This window comes from Xiphophorus couchianus, chromosome 12 (genome assembly GCF_001444195.1).
Source record: "Xiphophorus couchianus chromosome 12, X_couchianus-1.0, whole genome shotgun sequence".
NCBI lineage: Eukaryota > Metazoa > Chordata > Actinopteri > Cyprinodontiformes > Poeciliidae > Xiphophorus > Xiphophorus couchianus.
The window spans coordinates 25,230,445-25,251,291 of record NC_040239.1 but is presented as its reverse complement, the minus strand read 5'-3'; the positions used below and the strand labels follow the sequence as shown (position 1 = coordinate 25,251,291).

The following is a 20,847-nucleotide window of genomic DNA, read 5'->3' as shown; positions in this document are numbered from 1 at the left end:
TAATGAACAGAAATAAAGGCTTGAATACATCAGTATGTGGACATTATGTGTTTAGTGAACTGAGTTACTAAAATAAATAAACTTTTCAATAACACTTTAATTTATTCAGTATCACTGTAAACAACTTTCAGCTGTAGTTGCAGGAGAAGAGATGGTTTCTACAACTCTTGACAAACTGGGATTGAATACAAAGAGACAGCAAACTTTTTAGACCAATTAAATACGTTGCAGTTTGTGGCTTTGGTGTAACATGAGGAAAAGTTACTCCATACTTTTGTAAGCCACTGTATACAGAACCACTTATTAATCAAAACTAAAAATTGAATAAAAATCTCAAATCTGACCAAATCAACGCACAATTAGTACTTTTTGTATTTAACAATTCAATGCCATTCTATAAAACATACAAACAAAACAAATCCAAGCAATTTATCTGTGTCTGACTAATCTGTTGAAGTGAATGGGCAGAGCGACATCCTGGCCAAAGGAACCAGCTTTGCCCATCTGCTCATCTCTGAGCCCTTTCTTCCACCTCACCTCCCTTGTCTGACTCGTTTAGTTGTGATGGTGGAGCGGCTATGGCGCGTCAGCGGAGAGAGAGGACTCAGGGTGTGCTCTAAGGAGCAGACAGGACATTTCAGTGAGCTGGAAAATCAAGGGTAGCAAGGGCCTCTTCAGACAGCTGGAAAGCGGTGAAAGAGTGACCCCATGTGGTCAAATGCAGAACGGCGTGATCTTTTGCCAACATCGTCAGATACAGTAGGGCTTTAAAGTAACTCAAAACTTTCAGTGAAAGGGAGCCACCTAAGGATAAGGCAGAATAACAAATACAAAACATGTCCGTTACATAGAAATGACAAGTTGATCATTTTTGTTTATATCACTAAATGAAATAAACACCATCAAGCAAAAAAAAAAAAAAATAAAGAGAATTCTTTGCCTGTTCTTTTAAAAATATTTGATAGGTTTTAAAAATTCTGATGATTTCAAGAATAAAACGACTCTATTCTTTAAAAATATTTTTTGTGACATATAATTAAAGAAAAAGCTATGTCTGGTGAAGAATAAATTAAGACACCGCCACATCTATTTCCATTTTAAATAGCCATAATTAAGCACAGGATGTCATATTACAAGGACATGATTAGGACATTGTTGCTAAGCATTTAGTTTAATTTAAACTCATTTTCTTTTCCTGAGAAGTTAAAGGCTAAAAATATGAGTTTTTATGAGCAACCTTTGATTTATAATAGCTGGAAAATTGATCAATATATTGGATGTTTATTTGATAGCATTTGACAAAATGTAATGTTTATTGCCGTTTCATAATGTTTTATAGTGTAAAGGACTGACCTGAAATGTGTCGTACAAGATAAAAACCAATGTGCTGTCATAGAGCTCGAAGACTCAAGATGTTTACATACTTTCAACACTTTAATGAAAGGAAAAGATGAATTTGTGTATAAAAACAAAACACTTTATTACAATTAGGCTGAAAAATCCAATGAAAACACAACTACTTTACAAGTACAAATGTTGTTTTGTTGATATTTACAGGGTCTTTTTTTCCTTTCGACATCAATTAAAAAAAAGTAGTGAGAAAACACAAAAACACTAAAGTACATGTTTACAGTGTATTTACGGACATTAAAAAAAAAAAGAGATTAAAGGAGCGACCATTGTTGTCCACTCGATCATCCAGGTGACAACAGAATCGGACGTCCAGGGACTAATAATGAATACTCTTACACTAATAACGAGCTCATTCCTAAACGCAGAATGACTCGACCCTCAGCCCCAGCTGTCTTGTTAGGTCATATATTAATTAAAAAAAAAGACCAGTAATGTTTGATGGACTGAGCTGCTGATCGTAGGGTTCATATTGACGTTAACAAATAATATACATTTAAATCAAAATAAGAACGGATCACTGTTTCGTCACTGATCTTCCAGTGCTGATCAGCTATTAGCTCTGAAACAAATTTAGAATTAAACAGGAGGGTAAACAAAGGGTTTGTTGTGATTAAGACAGTGGCTGGTTTTCAGGACTTAGATGTTGTGGGATCTGTAACAACCTCATGTGACCTGCAGAGGGGGAAAAAAACAACAACAAAAAAAACACTTGGAGAGTGGTTTCATAACACGGCATGTCTAGCTGCTCCCCCCGCTGGGCTTGGCGGGCGTTTTGGCTCTCACGCCCCCTTGGCGAGCCTGATTCTTGGTGGGCTGCTGGGCCTGACCGGGCAGCTGTCCGGGGGACTCTGCGGCAGAGGGGGCAGCGGGCGGATGGGCGGGGCTGTGCGGATTCTGCGGCTGGATCTGCGTGGCGGGCGTCACCACCTGCTGTGGGATGATCTTCTGCTGAACCACCTGAGCTGTGGGCGTCCCTGTAGGAATCATCTGAACTTGACCAGACGTAGCAGCCTGAGCCAGAGTCACCGTCTGAGGCTGACCCTGGGGTCATGAGACAAACAAAGAGTAGGTTATCACCATGGTGATGTGGTTCGTAATGGAATTTAGATTTATGGGCCGGGTCGGGCCATAAAATTATTATTTTGTTGATGGTCGGGTCGGGCTCTGGCTTCTGTGTGGCGTTTCATAAGCCTGCAATACACACAGCATAGAGAAATCCAAAGGAGAATGCACAACATAAAGTTGTGTTCATCGACTTAAAGTCTACATGGAGGAGTAGATAGTTGAACCTGTTGAGGAAATAAAAAAAGTAATAAATAAAACGTGCACGCTGCTCCGATCCTTTCAATCACACATCCCAGACGATTTGCACTCGACTCTCCCTGTGGTAATAAGAGACACGGTGGAGCTGGGAGAATTTATTTCAATTTTCTTTTTAACCTTTCTACTAGAATAAAAATCCATTAAGATTAAAAAGCTCTTTTCAAAGGAGTCCTGGACAAGAGGCAGCAACAAATACAAACGTTAAACAAAAGCTAAAAATGGGAGAACTTGCACTGTTTACATAATGATGGTCTAAAAATGAGAACAGTAAAATTGTAACTAAAATATGTCAGGTATACTGCGGGCTCAGGCCAATAATTAAAGTTAATTAGTCGGGTCAGTGCATATGGGCTGGATTGGATTTTTTAGGTCCGACCAACACTCTAGTCCGTACTACGCTGCTATTAACGGAATACTTCAGGTTTGGGGAAAGTTAGCAGCTTTAATTAACAGTCAGTACACCCTCACCTGCTGGGGAGACGACACAATCTGCTGAATGTTGGCCACAGCTGGCTGCTGCACTATTTGTGGGAGCTTAGCCACCTATAATAAAAAGCAAACTCTTACATCAGCACACACACTGACTGCATACCTGCAAACCTTACGTTCTGTGTTTTATCATTAGACAGCACCAATCTACCTGGATTTGTTGGGCTCCGGCTGGTTTTTGGGTCTGGGCGATGGACGTAGTAGTGAAGAACTGGGTTTTGATTCCAGGCTGGAGTTGCTGCGTTGCTGCGTAGGTCACCTTCTGTTGCTGCTGCGCCGACTGGGCCGCCTGCATCGTTACCTGCTGGGCACCAATCTACCCAAAAAAGTTAGTCAATAAAATACACAGAGTTTAGGTTGACTATGCTAGATGAAGATTTGTCTTACACACATCACACTTCTGAATAATCTGACTTTGATGATGAAATAAACAAGACCCTGACAGCGCTGATGACGGAGAATCCCCTGGTTTGTAGTTGTGGCGTCTTTACCTTCTGCTGAACAGCGGCCTGTCCTTGCTGAGGCTGCCCTGCTTTCTGCTGAGCTGCGGCGGCCTGGATGGCTGCCGGGTGCTGCTGTTTCTTCATCGGAATCAGCTGCTGGACTTGCATCTGGGGGAAGCCGGTCGTCAGCACTGGGGCCCCTAAAACGAGATTAAAAAACAAAACACACACACACAAAATCAAGTGGAATTGATCATAGCAGCATATTTAAAAAGAGAATAAAAGTGCTTTCCTGGGGAAAAGAAATCAAAAGTCTTAAGACTCACCAGTTTTCTGTGCTTGATTAATAGCCACACTTAGTCCTGACATCGTCGTCACCGCAGAGACTACTGCTGGCACAGACACCACCGGAGGCTTGGTGAGGGTCACCTGAGCCGTCTGTCCTGCCTGGGCCTGAGTGGGCACTCGAGTCTGCACAAGCACAACGGATGTAGTTGTAAAATGTCACCATTACTCTACCAGCTTGGCGTTTTCATTTAACGAGATAACATTCCTCAAATGAGTAAGGATTGTGTGAAGTTTTTTTTAAAAAGTGAGATGCTGCTGAAGAACGTGTTCGGATTAATTACTCTGGCAAAAACTAAAGTACACGTAGTTCTTCTCCCTGATTTTTGTTGCAGCCACTAAAACGTTTTGGCGTAAACATTCAGAACTAACTGAATTACTGCTGGATTCAGTTAGTGCTGAATTAACTAACTAATTCAGCACAGTTGAACTGTTTATTTTTGTTGTGTCATAGGCAAAGGGAAAGTAAAATACGATAATGCAAAATGTATTTTTCTGTACCCCCCCCGGTTGCACTTTCTTCAGTATTCGAAAGTAATTTCCTAGAGTTTTCCAACAACAAGCCAGAGGAATTTAATTGACAGTACAGAAACACACTGCTAGCAGCAAAGTGACAATGGAGCAGAAAAATTTCAAAGTTCCCCTGATGCATATCTGCTCCTTATATGCCCAAAATACTGGCTATATTAAATATGCAGTGTGATGACGGCTGATCTGTGTTGTGTTTTCTAGCGGTTTTATTCCATCTCTTTCTCTCTTTTTTTTATTTTCATATTGATTTTTTTATTTTTCAATGATCAGATACTGACATCAACATTTTGCATGGCATATCTCACAGACAGAATTTGTAGGTATAGCTTAACCAAAGCTATGCCAAGTAAGCATGGCTCATTTTCAAGTCTATGTGGCTTTTACACAAGATCATTTCCTTCCATCTCTATCCAGGTTTTGTTTGTGGGAGCATAAAAGGAATACATAGAAAGAAGAGAGTAAAAAAAAACAAACTAACAGGGTCAGAGAGTGTAGCTATAACAGGTGTATCGATATACGAAACTGTAAATTCACAAAACATTACTTTGAATCAATGAGTTTTGTTTATGAAGTGCAAACTAAAGTCAGGTGGCATCCTTTCATATTGAATTATTTGTTTCTCTCAAAAACTAAAAATAAAAGCACATATAAAAAAAACCCTAGATTATTTCTGGCGTATATTGAGATATTTTTCCCATTTATTCCAATGTTTTTTAAAAAAAGGTTTAACTGTAAATGTTATTTTTTCCATTTTGTAAATATCTGCCACTATTTGAGCCCATTCTCCAGCAGTAGGTTCTTCTGCACCATCCATTTTTTTTGTAATTGCCTTTTTTCCAGCCGCTACAAGTATATTCCACAGGTATCCTCTATCAATTGATTGCATTTTCGGGGTTTGACATCCTAAAAACATGGTTTTGAAATTTGATGGAATGTTGATTTGAAAAATGTGGTTAAATGCGACATTCATAGCAGCTCAGTATCTTTGGAGAGTATACTCTCTCTCTTTTTTAAATACTCTTACCAGTCTGGTCACTTGCAGCGTGTTTGCAGCGAGAACGGCTCCAGGTCTGGCTGCAGCCACGGCAGCTAGCTGAGGACTGGCCTGGCCAGCCTGAGCGGGCTGCACCTGGCTGGGCTGCTGGGCCACGCCAGCTTGCGCACCCTGCGTCACCGCCGATACCTGCTGTCCTGGCCCCTTATGCTTCTGCATTTTTAATAACTCCTGTAAGCACAAACAGAAACAGACTTAGGAAAAGGATGCATTTGTTTTACACTGAAAATTACAATTTTCACAAAGAAATCTGTTGCACTGCTTACAGTGTAGCCTCATGTTTATCTTATTTAATCACATTCATACCACTTTTTTTGGGTCATTTTTACTACATATTTCAATGTGTTTTCTTGGGATTGTGTGTAATGGACCATAAACGTGAAATGGAAGGAAGAAACAATCAGTATATGTGTTTCATTACAGCTTCACGTCTTTCGAGGTTTGTCTCACAGCTAGAGACTGAAAGCGTTGCTCACTTTTCTTTGCAAAAGTGATTCAAACAACTAAATCTTAGCTCCGCCGGTATGTTTAGTATGTTTGTCCCGCTAAAATGTGAACTTCCATCACTTTCTCAAGTACTCTGGCCTTTAAACAGGCATTCTTTCTGAACTTGAGGACGCCTGCCATTAAAAAATGCATCCTCACAACATGACTCACTGCTAAGATAGTCTGTTAAAGAGACTGTACAATGTTCATTTTCCATAATAAATACTTTCTGGCATATAGGTTAAAATTCTTGCCTTGCCCAGTGCAATATGCTCTGTATCCTTTTCATGACTTGTGGCAAACATTTCAAATTACTTTCTTGCTTGCGTCCCTGGTTCATTTAAGGTGGAAGGCAACATCTTGGTAGCTTTGCTGTACTCTTTCAATATTTGCTGCTCCCCGAGATGTTAAATGCTTTAGAAACTAGCCTACCCCTGCTTTACAAATCAGCAGGGGTAGTTGCATCATAAAACCCATATTAAACACATTAAAATTTATGACTGTGCCACAAAAGAATGTGAAAAGGTTTAGGGTTGTGAAGACCTTTCCAAGGTACTGTTGCAACAAGAGTCTGCTAAAATCTAAATACTGAATTTATTTCTTTAATATGGACAATACAATCAGAATCACTTTATTTCCATTGCTAGTAAACACATTCACATGGTAGAAAATTGCTTTGATGTAATAGTGAAACAAATAATAATAATAATAAATTAATAAGAAAAAGAAAAATACACAATAAGTGTGCAGTAGCATCCAAAAACAATGATTTAATCTTCTGTATTACATTCCATATGGGTCTTTACAGTCTTTATGGGTCTTTAACCCCCATAGTGCCAAGCTTAAAAGTTGTTTTTTTTAAAGCACAGAATTTACCTAGCCTGGTGGCAAAAACAAACATTGTCCAGTCAACATAAATTTTCACTTATCCATGACGCAAAAAAAACTAGGTAGCTAGCCAACAGTTGGCGTCAACCACCTCGAGTCGAAGAACAAAATCACAATGACTGCAAGCAACTCCAACGATAATCTGACAGAAAAGTTCAGTGAGAGAATGAAACCACAATGAATGAGAGTGAAATAGTCCTCCAACAACAAAATTTAAGAGTTGTGATGAACAAATTTGAAGCCAACTTAATTTTTTGCAAACAAATTTAAGATGTTTTGTAATTTCAGTTTCACAAATTAAAGTCTTTAAGGTTAAGCAGACACCCTGTAAATTTCAACACTTGTCCATATGAAGCTTTGCTCTACATAGGAATAAAAAGAAGTAACATTCAATAGCATACATAAAAAACTCAGAATAACCCATAGCATAATGAGGCCAGCATACCTGAGGTTTGCCTACACCTTTGATCTGAGAAGGAGCTCCCAGGTGCTGCTGCTGTCGTAACATCTGCAGTTGGGCTGGAGTAAGGGACTTTGTTGCCATCGGAATACCTGGCGCTGGAAGGACAACAGCAGATGGGTAAATTCAGCAAAAAAATAAAAATCATGCTATGATTACAAAAACTTGAGCACAAATCTATTTTCACACCTGGTGTCACCTGGGGGACCAGTGGGCGGGTCTGTGACTGTACAGGGCTCAACGTAGTAGAGACTACAGCAGAAGCTGTCCCCGGGGTCACGGCTCTCACACCACCTGTAGCTATGGTGACCACTTCAGTCGAGGCAGCGGTGGCAGCGACGGCCCTCTGCTGCGCGTGGACCACCTGGGCTCCAGCCGTGCCTGCAGGCTGGATCAATAATGACAACACAGTGAAGAAAGCTCGTAAGGGGCCCCCGTCTATTGACAAAGGTTGGTTTCTGCCAGAATAAAGGCTGTTTGTGTTACAGTAAATTAATTCTGACGAAGCGGTAACAAGTGAACATGACTCACAGACAGGGTGCCTGGTATGACTGGAGATGCCAGGCGTTTATTGGCCTGGAAGGGACTCTGGGGAATCCCAGCTCCTGTGTTCACAATCACATTCCCTCCTACAGTTGCTTGGAGAAACACAGAGAAATTAATTAACTTCAGAAAAAACAACAACTGCACTGTAATAAGAAGCATGTGTGTGTCAACATACCGGCCTGAATGGTGGTGCCCACAGTGGCGTTTTTAATCGCCCCGGCCTAAAAAATGGGAAACATAATAGTGTTAAACTTTGGCTAGGAATAGGATAATTTGTAGAATAATGTTGACAAAACATGTTTCTCACCAGTACAGCTGCATTGGGCACAGCAGTAGCTCCAGTTACCCCAGCAGCCTGTGGAACCTGAGCTTGGCCGACAGCAGGAGTCTGGGCCTGACCGGCGGCAGCCTGGGTCTGGGGAGCTCCAGCTTGTTGCTGGGCCAACTGCTGAGCTTTCTGCTGCTCTGCAAGGGCCTGCAAACACACACACAAAAAAACTAAACCAACTGCAAACATCTAAATAAAAACATGGAAGCTAGAGGATGCAATACTCATATGAGAGCAGTGTGGAGGTCAAGAAAATTGGTAAACAAATGTAAACCAATCCTTTCTCCTATTTGTGACTAATAAAGTAGGCAATAGCTAAATCCAAGACTACAGATTAGCAGTAGCTGATTCCAGCTGTAAATAATATGAAAAACAAAATTAGGATTTCTCTCAAAGATTTATTTTAACAGTCAAATCAAAGCAGTTTTTATGCCAAATTACATTTGTGTGAAAAGATGTTAAATATTATTTAGTTTAAAATAGTATTTATAGCATGGAGAGACTGCTATTTATAGATATTTAAACAATTGAATTGGTTTTAACAACCCATTTTGCCATAACCAGCCCTTTGAGGACATTCCTGACCTTGATGTGTCCCAAAATGAAAATGCTTGGAAATAAAAAAAATCATTCTGTTGATATTCACCTTTTTCTCTTTGGCAATCCTTTCAGCCCGCTGAGAGGCCACCTGAATGGGAGGTAGGGGCTTATCGTAGCTAATCCCACTGAAAGAAAAAATAAGTGTGGATTGGAACTTTTGTATATTCATTTAAAAATAATCTGAAAGCAGGAATATTAAACATACCTCTCCGCTAAGACCGACGCATGTTTGGGATTCTTCTGGAAGGGATTCATTCCAAGCCTTTGAATAATATGAATAAAAGTATAAATACATTTCAATATGAAGATCTAAAAAAAAAAAATCATCAGAGTTGCACTGTACACAAGTGCCACAACAACAATAACTTATTCAACTTTACAAGACTACAGTGTACTGAATATAAGGGCCTTTTAATCAATTTGAGGATGAAATCTTCTCTAAATTCCCTGAAATGAATTTCTTTAAATGTTGCTCATTACTAAATAATCTTAAAGATATTTACAAAACAAAAAGGTCCAATTCATACACAAAAATAAATAAATCATTCCAATCATATGTAGATTTAAAATTAATTCCATACATGTGAATTGGACCCAATATTTAATAAAATGCAGTTTAGATTTTTATGCCAACTGATAAAATAACAGCAGGAAAAACAGTCTAATCACTGAACACTTACAGCGGTTTGATAGGTGGGCTCCGCTTACTGGCGATTATTTTCATGAGTTCAAAGCGACTGCTGTACAGCTGAATCTGTGAGCTGTTGTCATCCTGTGTGTAGATCTGGCAGGTCCGCAAAGGACGGCTGTTCTTAGACTGAACGTATGCGAAAAGGACAAATATTAACGCAAGTGAAACAATGACCTCAACAGTAAATAAATGCTTATTCACCCAAAATTCAAAAGAAAGGGTACCTTATATATGCTCTTGGATTTCTTCTTAGGGTTGGGCTCATACACCAACTGGAAAATTAGAGAAAGCGATCAGCAAATGTGGGCAGTCTAGTTTTAAAGTAGGGTGACCGTGCGTTCAGTACCTTGCCCTCCTCTCGAGGAATGATGACGTTCTCGTAGCGGTTGCGACACTGTTTGGGTGAGCGGTAGATACGGCTACAGGAGTTCACCACGTCGCTCACCAGATCCCAGTTAGGTGTGTGGGCAGGAGACACGATTGTCAGATTCAAAGGGAGCTCCAGCAGCTGTTTCACAGCCTGAAGAACAATAGCAGGAGGTTTCATCAGTGTCATAAAAAGTTAAACATTTTTTTTCTTTTAAAGTAGAAGCAGATATGGGAGGATTGAGCGCAGCCGTTACCTGAAGCAGGGCCCAGTCCTCACTGATGAGCCACTCTGGGTTATCCTGACCAGCCTCCATGGCAGGTTTAGCCAGAGAAGGCAGCGGTTTGGCAAATGGAGGCTGTTTGATGGAAAAGTTCTTTTTCTGGTCTTTGCCTTCACGTCGAACTTTGAGCATGCTGGCCTTTTCGAAGAGGGAGCGTGGAGGAATGACCGTCTCCCCGTGACCCTTCTTCTTCTTTCTGGCTGCTGCAAGACAAAACGGGTACAGCTGAGATAAAGTGGAACAATTCCACCTATGACCAGCATCCTCTCTGACAGCTATTTTACCTGAGGGATCCATCTTGAGTCTCTTGTGCTCCTTGCGAATGTAGATAGGAGGCAGCTTGGACTCCGGCATAGGTGTGGTGTCATACATCAGCATCATGACTGAATCGATGTAAATATCATTGTCATCCTGTGGTGGCGTGGGCGGGGTCCAAACCTATTTTGAATAATAACAGAGAGGGAATAGCAAGGCAGGTCATTCTGTGCTACAATACTTATAAAATAAATGGAGTGAGTGATTTTTTTTCTGCACCAATATGCTGCATTGTAAATAGTCTGTCTTATTTAATGTTCAATGTACAGTACAGACCAAAAGTTTGGACACACCTTCTAATTCAATGGGTTTTCTTTATTTTCATGACTATTTATAAGGCAAGAAATCCCACTTATTAACCTGACAGGGCAGGTTGACCTATGAAGTGAAAACCATTTCAGGTGACGACCTCTTGAAGCTCATCAAGAAAATGCAGAGTGTGTGCAAAGCAGTAATCACAGCAAAAGGTTGCTACTTTGAAGAAACTAGAATATAAGGGGTATTTTCAGTTGTTTTACACTTTTTTGTTTAGTGCATATTTCCACATGTGTTATTCATAGTTTTGATGCCTTCAGTGAGAATCTACAATGTCAATAGTCATGAAAATAAAGGAAACTCATTGAATTAAAAGGTGTGTCCAAACTTTTGGTCTGTACTGTACATGCACATTATGTCCATTTTTGAAAGAGTTATCCAACTCTGTTGCACATCCCTTGGCTCATGAGTTTGCTATTTTTATTTCTAATAACTGCACAGTATTTTCTGAAATAGTCTTGTGCAGTATATTATCATTATTCTTATTATTGTTGGTATTGTTAATGTGGTTCTTTACATGTTGTTTTTAATACTTTAATGACTGTTTTGTGTGAACCTATACCTTATACAGATGTTACACCCAAATTTCCCCTTTGCAGGACATTAGAGGCAGTTTCTATTTTATGAATGCAAAAATAATCAGAATTTTGTGCAATATCTGCATATGATGCAATTCTCATAGGGTGGCATGTGAAAACTTCAATATTTAAGAGTTAGTGCAGCTGAGTTTTCTGTCTGAAGTGTAAATAGGGAAGTTCACTAAGGATTTACTGCTGATGTTTCTGTAGAGGTTAAAAACAAACACTAAAAACTGTGAACTGTAAGAATGGATGAAGGACAAATGTGGGGATGGTTAGAGGGATATAAGTTTTAGCCAACAGAATACTGAATTAAGTCTAAAACAATAAATAGTTTTCCAACAATCATTTTGCTGCCTTATTTTTGTTTCCAATTCCTATTTTACACTTTTCCAGAATGTGTGGAAATCCTGTTTTGTCACAGGAACAGTGACTTATATTCCAGAACATCTAGTGTCTTACCGGCATGATTTCTGTATGACCATCCTCCGAATCAAACACATATTCCTGTTAAACACACAGAAAAAATTTGATTCTCCATGTAGTTCACCACTTCCTGTTTATCTGATAACAGCATCCACCCACCATGTTGTATGCATCTTCTCTGGTATAGGTGAAGAGGTCTTCCTCTCCCTCCATCAGCTGGCACTTCTCCTCCTCCTCCTCTTTCAGTTTCTGCAGTTGCTGTAGCTCCCAGCCTCTCTTTGCACACTCCAACCTCTCCTAGAGGACATAAGCAATGTCAAACATAGAAAAGATGTATGTACTAGGTGAACACAAATGAACTAAATCAACAAAACACGTCTCATACCTTAAGAGCAGCTTCATCGTCACCGATGTGGAGGTACTCCAAGTAATGCAGAGCATATCTCTCAATAGGAGTAAGCTGACAGTTGGATAGAATTTTAAAAAATGTGAGAAAGGCAATTGTATTTTAGACAGTTTTATTTCACAGAGCTGAATCGGGTTCCCAAGAAACTTTGAAGACTTTAAAACTACCTGTTCCATGACTGCGTTCAACTCCTCTAGCAGGCCAGGTTCTTCTTTAGTCTGGATCTCTGACTCTGTTGACGATCTGCCTCCCAACTCCTCCTCTTGGGGCTTTCCCTCCTCTGATTGGGCATCCAGATTTATACTGTGCAGAGCCTGGATGTAGGGTCTTGCTACTTTGGGAGAAATAGATTCAGAGGCCGATGGTTCCTGATGAAGCACCACAAACTCCTCCACCTTCACCCCTGAAGTTGCCTCTACTTCCAGCAGGTCTTGGATTGTCGACTACAGACACAGAATCAGGTCAGTTGTTTAACTTAAACGCTATTAATCACAATTGCTTCTAAATGACATTTTGCTTTCATTTCTTAACAGACTATAAAATTTGAAGCTGAAGGTTTGTCTTACCTGTGTGAGGAAAGCCAAACTGTAGTCAGTACCCTGTGCAACTACCTCTCTTATAAGCTCCTTGGTCCCAATTTTTAACAGCTTCTCTTCAATTGAGTTGCCACTCTCCAGCCTGACCAAAACAAAGCAGGAAATAAAACCAGCCGTTACAAAAACAACAGAATCCTTAAATGCTGCATATTTCAGCATTTAAATATGCAGCATTGCTGAAGTAAAGTGGTCTTTACTTCAGCAAATAGAGAAGCATCATAAACAGATGTTGTTGTATTTGAAAAATCACCTGTATATGTGAATATCCTTGGAACGCCCCACTTTTTCACACCATTCCTGAGTGCGGGCGTCCATGCTTGGGTTGAGATCCGTGTCGTAGAAAATGATTGTGTCTGCGTCAACAATGGTTCCGACTTCAGAGCAGCAGCAGTTGGTCAGGATGCTGCAGAACACCTGCTTGTTGGTGTTAAACGTCCTCATATTTTCCTGTGGAAACACACAAACAATGAAGGTAACTGGCTGAGAAAAAGCTGCCAGCAACACAACTTTTTCATTTTGGAAGGTCAGAAATGTACATGTTTTTTTAATAAAACATAACCTGTAGAGAGAAGTCTGTAACTGATAATAAAGCAAAAGAAATAAGTTCTCTCATCTCTGACGCCAACCCAAAAAGATATTCATCACACTTAAGTGGTATAGAAAAAAAACTAGATGCATTCTTTTATTTAGTTGAATGATTTGAGATGGTTTACCTGTGTTTCTTCAAATGTGAGGCTTTCATCAATGCGCACATAGTTGAGCTGCCTGTAATCCAGGAAGGCCTCCAAGATGTCCAGCATCTTAAACATCTGAGTAAAGATGAGGACACGTCGACTCTCTGACCTAAGCTTCTGGAGCAGAATGGCAAGAGCTTCCAGTTTACCTTTGCAAAGAAAAATAAATTAATTAATGCTCTTCTTATTTCAGTTGTCTAGTGCATGGTTAAATACGACTACACTCTCTAAGCAACTTTAAGACGGTTTTGTAATTCAAAAGCGACCCTTCGTGTTTAGACAGATGAACAAAGAGACTTACCCGAGTCCATCTGCATTAACTGTAAGTCAGGATGGCCCAAGAAATGTCTGGAGACTAAATGGTGGATGTCTGCACTGTGAGGCTCAGAGGCCTCCAGCAGTCGCTGCTGAAAGGATTTCTGCTGAACCCTGTAGGGAACTGAAGGATTGGCCGCATACAGATGAGGAGGCGGAGCTACGGCTGCGGGCACCACACATGTCAACCTACAAAATAACAAGCATGAAATAGTAATAATAATACTCAGAACTGATTGTGAAAAAAAAATTTCAATAAATTTAATCAGCAACAGACAAAAATTAGGAACAAGTTTTTGTTTTTTTTTCTTTTAAAGGTTTTATTGGCTCTAGTGGCCTTTATTTGATAGTGAATTGACAGGAAAGAGGGTAATAAGAGACGGGGAAGACATGCGGCAAAGGTCGCTAGGCCGGGAATCGAACCTGCGACAGCTGCGTCGAGGACTAAGGCCTCCATATGTGGGTTGTGCGTAGCCCCTGCGCCACAACAGCACCCACAAATTAGGAACAAGTTTTAACAAAAGTGGAAATACCTCTTGATCAGGCTTCCGGCAGCTTCATGATGGTTCTCCACGGTCAGCAAAGCAGACTGCAGCACAGACGTGGTACCCACACAGGTTCTCTGAGCCCTAGAACAGCTTTCTCTGCCCACCCACCTCCAGCCCCCAGCAGTCAGGGCGGTGTGAGCAGGTTCTGGACTCAAAGTGCATGCCTGCAGCAGATCGGACCCATACAGCACTCTGCGGTTACAGCGCTGCTCATTTGCTTCAAACAAGCGGCTCAAGCGCTCCTTCAGCTGCTGAGTCTTTTCTTCTGATGCCTCCTAAAGATTGTAGTGGGACATAATAAAATTTAATTTATTTTAAAAAAATTAAGGCCATCATAAGAAATAGTTGTTTTTTTTTGTTTTCTGACAACAGCTTACTTATTTATAAGTAAGCTAATCTTATAAATAAACTAACTCAACATGTTAGGGGAAACTAACGTGTTGTTAGTTTTGGGTAATACTCTACAAGCAAACAGAGTATTATCCAGATCCATGTTTCACTTCATATACTGTACAAGTACAGACAAAGTATTTCTTGATTTAAAGAAGGAACAAATAATTGTGATTACATTAAACATGTTTCCAAACTCCAGGAAAGAAATGGAAGCATTCCAATATTGCTGTCAGTGTTTATTTCGTTGAAATAAACTGAATTTAATTTTTAACAAAATAAAGTTCCATAGTTTGATTGCATCATTTATCTGGGCTTCAGCTCTTTTCTGTTATGTGTGACATTACCTCAACATACTCACCAGTGAAGCAGCATGACCTGCAGTTGTAAGCTTGGATGGAGATGATATTGCATTTGAAGTCACCCCCAATGCTAATGAAAGAAAGAAAATAATTTGATAATTTTACAGAAACACCAGTGTCACACATTCAGTATTAATAAACAAAACGTTTGGGAAAAAGTAGCACTTTTTATTCCACAGGAATGTCAAAACAATCAGAAGAGAAAAGTCACCTTGCTGAGCTGTTGAGAAGCCAGGATGAGGGGTTCCAGGTGTAGCTGCAGCGCTAGAGGCAGGAACGGTTTGAGGCATCGTTTGCATCACCATGGAGCCCTGGGGTCGTATAATCGGCTGCCCTGGAGCGGACACAATCTGCAGGATGTTGCCTAAAACAACCACAAACATGGAGGCAATTAAAAAGTGCCCTCTAACCAACAGGAGAGAAAAACTTTCAGCTACATTTTTAGCCACAGCTAACTGAATACAAAACAGAAATATTGAAGCATCAATTTAACAGCATTTAAGATAATTATTAAGGTTAATTACTAATATCTAAATGTATAACATTTGTGTGGTAAAATAAAAAAAAAAAAACAGAAAACATACACACAATAAATGGAAATGGTAAACACAGACTTTTAAAGGAGAAAGCAGAGAAAATGATGGAAAGGTAAAATATGACAATGGGATGTACATTACCGAGTGTACCTTGGAGCTGCAAGGGCTGTCCAGTGGTGAGTTGGCGGAGCTGGCTGTGGGACAGAGTGAACTTGTTCCCCTGAAACTGCAGGGTGACCGGAGTCTCTGGCTGCGAGATGCGGTTCTGACTTCCTGCCATGTTGGCCAGCTGGGCAATTTTCACCACATCACCACCTTCAGTGGAAAGAAAAGAACAAACAGTAAAAAAAGATAATGGTAATAATAAAAATATTTCACATCTACGGTCAGAAATATAAAACAATGTATTTAGTTAGTTGCAAGGTGAAAAGGAGGCAAGACATGCAGAACCAAGGTGAGTTAATCAGATGGAAAAAGCACATCTCTTCTCGACAACAAAGCAGCTTGTAATAAAGACATTGGGGGAGAAAGTTTGAAATATAACACAAAACACTTTTTCAAGACAACACACACCTCAGCACAAACTACAGTAAAAGAAAATATCTCATTCTAACTACTGAATACGATGTATATGGATATTTTCACTAATGTTACCATATTTAAGTATGTAATTATGTAGTTATAACAAAAATAAACAAAAAACAAACAAACTCAGAAGTTGTATTCTGAATAGTTAAATAAAAATCTGAAAAATCTATTTTTAGTATATCTTAAAACCAGATAAAACCTTCCCTTTCCATACATGGCATTTTTAAGCTATTCTGTGTTTTGCAAAACAAAAGAAAAAGAAAAACAAACTGTGTTTTGTAAATTCTTCACCATAGCGGTAAATAGAATCCATCTTAAAAAGAGAATCTGGAGTAAAAATACACTGACATGTTTTGTTGTTTGGAATTTCAAACAAAGATGTCAGAAAAACATGTGTTACCGTCTGACATCAGATGATGTATGCCAGGTTCCTACAGTTAGCTTAACTGGCAACATTTCTCTTTATTTATTTATTTTATTTTTTTTTACATCAGATGTAAAAGACATTCATTTCAAACAAAGATGAAAATCATATTCTGTTCTCCAGGAAAATACATTCACTACCCAGCAAAATAACTATAGTAGGGTGCCCAAATTCTGACTTGCTGCCAACAGAAAAACTGAACAATGCAGGCAAGTGCAACATCTTTTGTACTTTAAGCATATTTTAGGTCCCAATATTATATTTACATTACACAATGAACTTGCATTTTACCTTAAATGTTTTCTGACCCATTCTGTGGTGAAATTATACTTTGACTCGGAAGCAAAATAACTGAAAACCTGAAGATTATATTTACTGCAATCAAACGGTTATCACATGTACAAATACTGTGTGTCACTGAAAAAGTTGACAATTTAAAGCGTAAAGAGTTGGACAATCTGCAGAGATGCTAACACATGCTCTGCTTTAACATTAAAAATTAGACAAAAGAAGAGAGGAAAAAAATAAGAGATAGCTTTAGGTCATTTCCTAATAGCTTGGTTGATGCAATACACAAAGATATATTAGTAAATAAACTGGGGTGTAAAATATTAAAATGGAAAGGAGAACATAAAAGGAATGAAGTGTTTCCTGGACTTTTCTACTTGAGTCATTTTTTTCCACCTGTCATCGGGATGTAAAATGTTGATGGGTGGGTTCACAAATATAGCTGGACTCATACTGAGTAAGAACACAATGACAACACTGAACAGAAAATTGTAGGAAAAACAAAGAAAAAACAACTTTCAAGACTTTCAGAAAGTTATTAAAAGCCTTGTACTAATTTGCTGGCCATCTGTACTTAATTTTGAATGAGTGTAGAGAATATTTTAATATAAAAAAATTTGTTTTGAGATTTTATTATTTAATTTTTGTCTTAAGTATATTTCTCTCGCTGTATTCTGTATATGAGTGGAGTCTCATCTCCACTGGGGCAGCTGGACATTAGAAAATTATATGATGGTGATGTCATTGTTAAATATTGCAATAATGACATCTGTTGCCATAAATGCATTTTCTTCAGTGATCATTATTATCATTAAAATCCTTCAAACTCTGTGTGTGACTTTTTATTTGTGTCAGGTTTGGGCATCTACTCTTATGAGTCCTTTGGAATATTAATGATAATATATTGCGGATTTCTGTAAAAGCCTCACTTTACAAGTCTTGAATTTTGAGCTTTCTTTACACAAAACTTTGCTAAACATTCTCATAACCTTAAAAATCCAAAATAAAGGCATCATTCCAGTTACAAATTTTGGAACTTCACCTCTAATTATGCCCAGTGTCATAAAATGTTTCCATTTTTTCCCCAGTCAGTGTTCTTTCTCAGTAGGCGTCCCAATGCAAAGATTTTTGTGCCTGTCAACAATTTAAGAAAAAATATAAAATCCTAAAATGATCTTTTAAAATCAAGTAGCATAGTGACACCAGGTGTGACATACAGCAAGAGGGTCGTACGCAGCGTACATGCAGGTGTAAAGAAAAGAAACTGGGTATGCCAAGACAATGAGATGCTGCTGATATGGCTGCAGGTCTACAGAGACGCATCTCTTCCATCGGCCTGCTGATGTACGACATCTGAGAGCAATTTCTGCAACAGCGGCGCTGCTGCCACCATGCTAACACAGAGCTACATTCTCTGGACTGAACATATATCAGCAGTGCCTCAAGTAAAGGCCTTGGTGTACAGCAGCCAAAACGTTTGTGCTGGAGGTGGGAGGGGGGCGGGAATGCAGAGATGGGAGGGCAGGCCACTTACTAGGCAACCGTGCCTGGGCCTGAGATGTAAGAACCAACCTCTGGGACAAAAGACTGGGCTGGATGGCATGGCTGGGGGCTAAACCTGGCCTTGGAACCTGGGTTACTCCAGCCTGGCTGATGGAAGTCATCGAGCCTACGACTGTTCCAGCTAAGGTCTGACCCAAGGCCAACGGAGTAGCTCCCAAAACATGCTGCCCGTTGCCACTGTTCCCAGAGGAGGCAATGGAGGAAGATGCAGTGTTGTTGTTGCTGCTGCTGACAGTAGGAGTAGCCTGGAGTCTCTGAGTAGCTGTTCCAACGGCTGCGAAATACAAGGCAGTGGGTTGTGGGAGTCCATGTTAGGGCTAACCCGGTATTTAGTCAAATCATTGAGATCAAAGTGTTTTGTTCTTATCTATACATACAGCAGTGGTGGGCCAACACAGGAAGTAGTACAAAAGATGTTTCTGATGGGCCGTGGAAGTGATTTTTAGTACTTTTTAAAAATATTTACATACATTTATTGTATAGCATTATGATGCAGGGCACAATGGACACATTCACATTCGTTTGCCTATCTGTTGAGTGGAGCAGTTTCAAAACAAATTTCCCCAGTGGGACAATAAATTATATCCTATATGATAATATTTTAAAAATTATTTTTCTTTTTCTGTTTTAGGAAATTCATGCAGATCAAATCTGTCAATTTTTCAATTAGCTTTGCAAACCGAATAAAAGCCATAAAGATTTTGGAGGAGTCAGGAAAAAAATATATTTATGTATATTGTCCACCAACCACTGCTGCAAGAAAGTTAAGGTTTAAACACAGTGAGGCTCTGAGAAAAGGACAGAAGCAGTTAATAATTTACCTGCAGCAGATAACTCTCTGGGCATCTTCATTTAATATTGATCCAGACTGGTTGGGCCCAAACGCTGAAGTTAAGGGGACTTGTACCAGAAAATGCTTGACATGTTACCCACAATTATTCCTATGTAAGAAATCTTTTTTTTTTTAAAGTTCATAAAATAGTGTCAACATAAACTATTGACATATATACTTATTTTTTTAGATGGTATAAGCCAACATTGGTCTTGGCCACTCCCGAATTAGCTTTTGCTTGAGCCTCAAGGACCCACTAATCTGAATTTAATCTTAATGAGGATGCAAGAGAATTATCTATAGCAGGAAGGACATAAACTGCTTATTCCTTCTACCAAAACCTTGCTTAAAAATTCTGAACTATCCCTTTAATAACTTATAATCCATACCGACCAACAGTAAGCCTTGATCTTTCAAACATGCAGCAAACTATGTAAATGCATACCATTGGGTACACATTCTAACGATCATGTATGACAATATCTGCATGGTGTAAGTTTTAATGCATGACACAGTAATCAGAGTCATTTGAATTTAAAACAGTGTGTCAATCATGCAGCATAACACTGCATAATGCACACATGACAAGCAGAGAAAGTTTTATTAGCAAATGGGGATAAAAGCAACGACCAAACAACTATAAGGAATGAGATGTATTCCAATTAAAACAAGTACTGACAACCAGGGGTCCGCAAACTGGTGGACTTTCTGTCATTTGACAAACGCTTTCCAAGAAAAAAAATCTTACCATGAGAAGTTGGAGCAGCTGTCGGGGCAGTAACAGGGGACTTGCCTCTAGCCTGGCCAGACTGGCTGACAGTGGAAACTAAGGTGCCTGTAGGCGGAGAGCTTGTTGGGGGGCGCTGACCCGCTACATTCCCAATGGGAGCTAATCGACCTTCTGGTTTTGTACCATACTGCACTGGCTGGAACAACCTGAAAAGTGCAAACCAACAACTATATAGCAATAAGATTACCACATTTTATGATACCATCATGTCAATGAAGAAAGGTTTAGCTCGGACCTCATGGGTTTTATCGGACATGGTTTGGGTCTCGGTGGTGGTTCAGGAGCAGTGTAGATTTCCTCTATGAGCTGCTGAGTGACCTTTAGCTTAGGTACTGCTTCTTCTGTCTGGTAACGAGTCAGTCTGTTCTCGTTGATCAGATTGAACAGGGACAGGTTTGCAGTCTAGGATGACAGTGACAAGGCAGGTTGAGACGTGAAAGGTCAACATGTTGAACTGATTAAAAAAGATTTTTAACCATTAGAAAAGGAAAGAGAAAATTGAAAATGACACGACAGATAATTAATTAAGCCTAATGTGTTTACACTGAAAGATATTTTTACAGTTTGATAATAAATAACTTTTATAATTGTCAA

The 20,847-nt window shown here is 39.4% G+C and overlaps 1 protein-coding gene across 11 annotated transcripts in view; it reads right to left on the bottom strand.

Annotated features, from left to right (window-relative positions):
* Window positions 1-1,421: 1,421 nt before the first annotated feature.
* Window positions 1,422-20,847, bottom strand: part of ep400 (E1A binding protein p400) — a 30,980-nt gene continuing 11,554 nt past the window's right edge. For 3 of the 11 annotated variants that reach the window (XM_028033104.1, XM_028033111.1, XM_028033113.1), the window contains 33 exons: window positions 20,489-20,655; window positions 20,212-20,399; window positions 18,603-18,905; window positions 15,910-16,086; window positions 15,444-15,596; window positions 15,232-15,302; window positions 14,466-14,755; window positions 13,919-14,121; window positions 13,597-13,766; window positions 13,134-13,330; window positions 12,854-12,965; window positions 12,455-12,730; window positions 12,267-12,341; window positions 12,041-12,178; window positions 11,918-11,962; window positions 10,532-10,685; window positions 10,221-10,450; window positions 9,944-10,117; window positions 9,822-9,869; window positions 9,587-9,723; window positions 9,112-9,168; window positions 8,953-9,031; window positions 8,286-8,453; window positions 8,154-8,199; window positions 7,964-8,070; window positions 7,622-7,820; window positions 7,418-7,530; window positions 5,569-5,769; window positions 3,995-4,139; window positions 3,717-3,868; window positions 3,377-3,541; window positions 3,205-3,279; window positions 1,425-2,454 (listed from right to left, as the gene is read on the bottom strand). In XM_028033104.1, the coding sequence (XP_027888905.1) occupies window positions 2,152-2,454; window positions 3,205-3,279; window positions 3,377-3,541; window positions 3,717-3,868; window positions 3,995-4,139; window positions 5,569-5,769; window positions 7,418-7,530; window positions 7,622-7,820; window positions 7,964-8,070; window positions 8,154-8,199; window positions 8,286-8,453; window positions 8,953-9,031; window positions 9,112-9,168; window positions 9,587-9,723; window positions 9,822-9,869; window positions 9,944-10,117; window positions 10,221-10,450; window positions 10,532-10,685; window positions 11,918-11,962; window positions 12,041-12,178; window positions 12,267-12,341; window positions 12,455-12,730; window positions 12,854-12,965; window positions 13,134-13,330; window positions 13,597-13,766; window positions 13,919-14,121; window positions 14,466-14,755; window positions 15,232-15,302; window positions 15,444-15,596; window positions 15,910-16,086; window positions 18,603-18,905; window positions 20,212-20,399; window positions 20,489-20,655 (5,118 nt within the window). In that variant the 3' untranslated portion in view covers window positions 1,425-2,151. Of the gene's footprint in view, window positions 2,455-3,204; window positions 3,280-3,376; window positions 3,542-3,716; window positions 3,869-3,994; window positions 4,140-5,568; window positions 5,770-7,417; window positions 7,531-7,621; window positions 7,821-7,963; window positions 8,071-8,153; window positions 8,200-8,285; window positions 8,454-8,952; window positions 9,032-9,111; window positions 9,169-9,586; window positions 9,724-9,821; window positions 9,870-9,943; window positions 10,118-10,220; window positions 10,451-10,531; window positions 10,686-11,917; window positions 11,963-12,040; window positions 12,179-12,266; window positions 12,342-12,454; window positions 12,731-12,853; window positions 12,966-13,133; window positions 13,331-13,596; window positions 13,767-13,918; window positions 14,122-14,465; window positions 14,756-15,231; window positions 15,303-15,443; window positions 15,597-15,909; window positions 16,087-18,602; window positions 18,906-20,211; window positions 20,400-20,488; window positions 20,656-20,847 lie in introns of all 11 variants that reach the window. The other 8 variants (XM_028033106.1, XM_028033108.1, XM_028033107.1 and 5 more) reach the window with 8 other exon arrangements.